General features: G+C 39.9%; 1 protein-coding gene across 1 annotated transcript in view; it reads left to right on the top strand.

Annotated features, from left to right (window-relative positions):
- Positions 1-4227, top strand: part of LOC101862354 (membrane-bound O-acyltransferase domain-containing protein 2) — a 27867-nt gene that overhangs the window by 5296 nt on the left and 18344 nt on the right. Inside the window, exons 2-3 of the mRNA XM_005101347.3 lie at positions 2198-2343; positions 2997-3167. Of these exons, the coding sequence (XP_005101404.1) occupies positions 2198-2343; positions 2997-3167 (317 nt within the window). The remainder of the gene's footprint in view (positions 1-2197; positions 2344-2996; positions 3168-4227) is intronic.

Genomic DNA, 4227 nt, shown 5'->3' with positions numbered 1-4227 from the left:
CCCCCCCCCTTGATAAACGAATTCCTCTATATTTCTCTTCACAAGAAACCTTCACAACCTGGCAACGGACAAATTCCTTTCCTTTGGAGGATTTTGACCATGCTTGCTCAACCTTTAATTGAAACGGAACTCCCTAGTTTGGTTCCTTAACCTTTTATACCATGCTGCTAGTCAAGGTAGTGGGGAAGGGATGTGGTTTGGAGTAGCTGTTTAAATACCACCCATGTAAGCATCCATGTCAACCCTGAACTGTACAGATGGTGTAAAGTCTCAACGCTGCTTGTTTTGAAAATGATGCCCTGGCATAGAAATTTTTTGGGTAGCTAGAAGAGTGAAATTTGAACAATGCCTGCTGCCCATATTGTTTGGCCAAGCAAGAGAAAAAAGTTTCCAGAATCGTTTTTATATGCAGGAGGAGGTATGGCATTATATAATTGGTTGATTGCTTCTTACATCGATGGTTAGGACTAAGAGTGGAAACAAAGGAGGTGTTCAATCGTTTCTGGTCTATTTGATTGGTCAAAAGTGGGCTTACTGAAATGCAAGCTCTGGTAGCAATGGATCAGCAAGAATGTCAACATACCGTCGGAGTGACTAGGATAGTACTTGGGAGGTGTGAAATTTTGACCTCTGCTTGCCAACTGAATAGGTAGGCATCCTTGATCCTACCAGATTTATGCCTGGCCCTTTGTATCCCCCACCCCTTAAATTTTTGTGTCCATGATGGGAAATGTATATATATATATGACGAGAATTTTTTTCTGGCTCCCATAAGAATAATAATAATAATAATAAAGATCACGTCTATAGCATCCACTCCCTGGTGGCTCCAAGTGCTTCACAATAAAATAAGATTTGAATCAAAATTTTATGCGTACTGTCCCATTTAATGTACAACAATTCTTTCAAATAGTACACTTATAATCTGTTGAAAAACATATAAACGCAAAAAGAATATCAATGTGGCTACCGATCACACTTGGGATTAGGTTTTGGACAAGTTTGACTGTCTTTTGGTCAGATTCTTTTTTTTGTTGTCATTATCATTATCATGATTTTTATTGATATTCATTTTTGTTGCTGTTGTTATATTTGTTGGATGAGTTGGAAGGAAATTGGGGGGGGGTAATAGTTTCACTTTTTTATCCCCCCAACCTTTCCATTTCAGAACCTTTTTTTTTGCTTGATATGGGTGGATGGAGGGGACTATTATGTTACTGTTCTTTCTGTTGTTCCCGTCTGACTTTCAAAGTGTCTCATTGTCCCTACCTCTGCTAAATGAGAGTCATCTTATCGATGACCTTTCTTTTCTTATTCAAAGATTTTTCTCCTTTATACTATGTTTTCTTGTTGTTTTGTAAGTCTTCCCCCTGACTCAGTAGAGCAAATGGAGCTAGTTATTCTTTTGTTGTTGTTATTGTTGTTGTTTTTTGCTTAAAATTTTTTTTTTAAAGAGAAAAGTTATGTATAATGTGTCCTCTCAAAGAAATCACTGCTTTGTCATTGATTATCATGAACGTACTCCTGTGCTTTTGCAGAAACTGGATCTAGCTTGTCATTACATTAATTATATTCCGTTGTTGTCAACTTATACGTGAGTTGTGACAACCAGCTGTCATTTTTATATAGCATGTGGCACCTCAGAGAGCTTACATCAGCAACATGTTGCTCAGGGCCAGAGTTAGTATAATGAGATCCTTGTGCCAGCTGGTATTATTGGATGTCATCAGTTTAGCAGACAAATGATTGTATCTATTACTGCAGCTGATGCGTATAATGTGAAAGTACAAAATACTTTGGAAATGGCTCTAGTTTCCTGAAATTTGCATGTTGAATTCAGAACCCACTGTTCTGCTAACTTGATTTTTAAAATACTTAGGACTCCCTTGTAATTTCAATAAAAATAGTACAGGTATTTTATTTTATTTTAATTTATTTTAATTTTTACTATTTTATGTTTGTAGACTGTTTCTGTTTTTAAATCAACTTCAGTGATGTCGGTGGCCTAGTATGGTTAGGCAACTGGACTCATAATCGTGAGATTGTGGGTTTGGAGGTTCGAGCCTCAGATCTGTTCGACGTTGCATCCTTGGAAAAGGCACTTTACTTTACACAAATTTCCCATTTGGCTTAATCCTTTCGGAGATGAATGTTTGACTTGGGGTTTTAAATCTATACCATTTCACCTTTTTTTCAGATCAACTTTCTGGTGTGTCAGCTGGTGGCGCTTGGGTTCGCCTTCCCGTTCCGCAGTCTGTTCTCAGTGGAGAAGGTTGGAGCACAGACTCGCCACATCATCGAAGCAGTGGTCGGGGTCCTGCTCACCCTCTTCTGTTTTGGATAGTAAGTCTTAGTACCAGACTGGAACTCTCTTTCTAGCTACTATTTCAGTCATTACTACAGTGGTATCTGTGTAACAGCTACCTCCGTGGGAAGCAAGCCTTGATTGCTTTTAGATGGTGGAATAGCTGCACCCGCCCACCACCCCCTCTCATATACAGATGCACACTTACACACACGCACGCACGCACACACACACACATACAAATGCACAAGTTGTGGTTGCAGGATTTGGTGAAGTTGTTACTTTGGAAAGTGAGATTATAGTCAGCGTAGTAGCCGAGGTTCCACCAGAGCTTATCGTTTCAAGTGAGCGAATACTCGATCACAGGTGGTCATGTTCCTCTGTGGCCAAGACTTTACCCCCCTCCAGCTGTGAGACTCCTGGAGGGAGACGGCTTTTTCTTTTGCGAGAGTTCCTGAACTCTGTGATGTATGCTTTTTGTGTCGGTGTGCTTGTCTTTACTGAAACAGCAAACAAATTACTCTACAGTAACACCTTTAATCTTCGGCTCTTATAATATGACCTAATTGTCTTGCAAATGCTGTAAAACTCTTAATCTAAAAACCAAAATGATCCCGACAGTGTTGATAACAGTGTAAAACTTTAAATCATTTTGCTCGCAATGACACTTCTTCTGTCTCTGTCTCTCCAGTCAGATCTGGCATCTGCTTGTCCAGTCGCTGGTCAGCTATGCGTTCATGGCCTACGGCGGTAGCCGCTTCAGCCATGCCTTTGTGTTTGTGTTCTCCATGCTGTACCTGTCCGTGTGCCACATCTACCGGCAGGTCTACGACTATGGAGGATACACGCTCGACATCACCGGGTGAGACAAAAGTTTAATTTATTTAATTATTGATTTATTTATCTATTTATCTATTTATTTATTTATTATCCATATCCATATTCATAAAGTATCTAATTTTTTTTGGGGGGGGGGGGGGTGTAGTGTTTGAGTCTTTTCACCATTATCCTATATTCACTTTTGAAGCCACTTAAAAAACAACATCTCATATCTTTACTGAAACTGAAAGTTAGGATTTTATTTGGTTTTACAGGGTTTGGTGTGTGTGTGTGGGTTTTTTTCGGGGGGGGGGGGGGGTTGGGGGGGATTGCCCCTTTTAAGGAAAAAGCCTATTTTAAAAAAAAACTGGAACATAAGGCCAACAGTTTCTTTAGTGTTTCCTTCGTGAAGGTGACCTTTGGAATGTCTGCCAGTTATGATCAGAAAGTTTAAAATTGGGACACAAGTCGTAGCCAGTCTGATATGAATATGTCTAGGAATGTAACACAACATCACGTGCCATTAGGCTTTCGAAGGTTAAGGTGATAGTGTAGATAGCACCTCTAAGTTTATATGTCAAAGTGCTTTAGAGAAATGCGCTGCTCTGTGACAGATATTGAGTGGACTGCAATAATCTTTCTGTAGTGGTTCATTGATGTAAAGTGCTTGTTTTATCTCTTGTCAAGTTCCATTGAGGTTATAAAGAGGGCATTAGTTCACGACAGAGAACTGGGCTGGATGAAATAGTAAAGTACAGATAGGTGGGTGGAGGGGGGGGGGGGGTCTTTCATATCTGGTACATGTTGTCTTGTCTTATATTGAGGTTGGTCCTTAAGAACGGAAGCTCATGGGCGGATAGCGAGTGCTCTTCTCTCCTCTTTCTTTTCTTTGTATGTAAATGTCTAGCGAAACCTCTCATGTTCGGAACACATGATCTAATTGTAGTGCTGCAAGTGCTGTAAAACTTGTATTAATTTAAGGGTGGATGGGTGGGGGCTACTCCCCGAATGTCCCGATTCGGCTCAAAATTATGGATATTAAATAAGTGGTAGGCATTCTTAGCTTCTTCAGCCTCTCTTATAACTATTTAATCGCATAATAA

Source organism: Aplysia californica, unplaced genomic scaffold (genome assembly GCF_000002075.1).
Source record: "Aplysia californica isolate F4 #8 unplaced genomic scaffold, AplCal3.0 scaffold00279, whole genome shotgun sequence".
Classification (NCBI taxonomy): Eukaryota; Metazoa; Mollusca; class Gastropoda; order Aplysiida; family Aplysiidae; genus Aplysia; species Aplysia californica.
The sequence above is the reverse complement of the archived record's forward strand: the minus strand, read 5'-3'. Positions and strand labels throughout refer to the sequence as shown.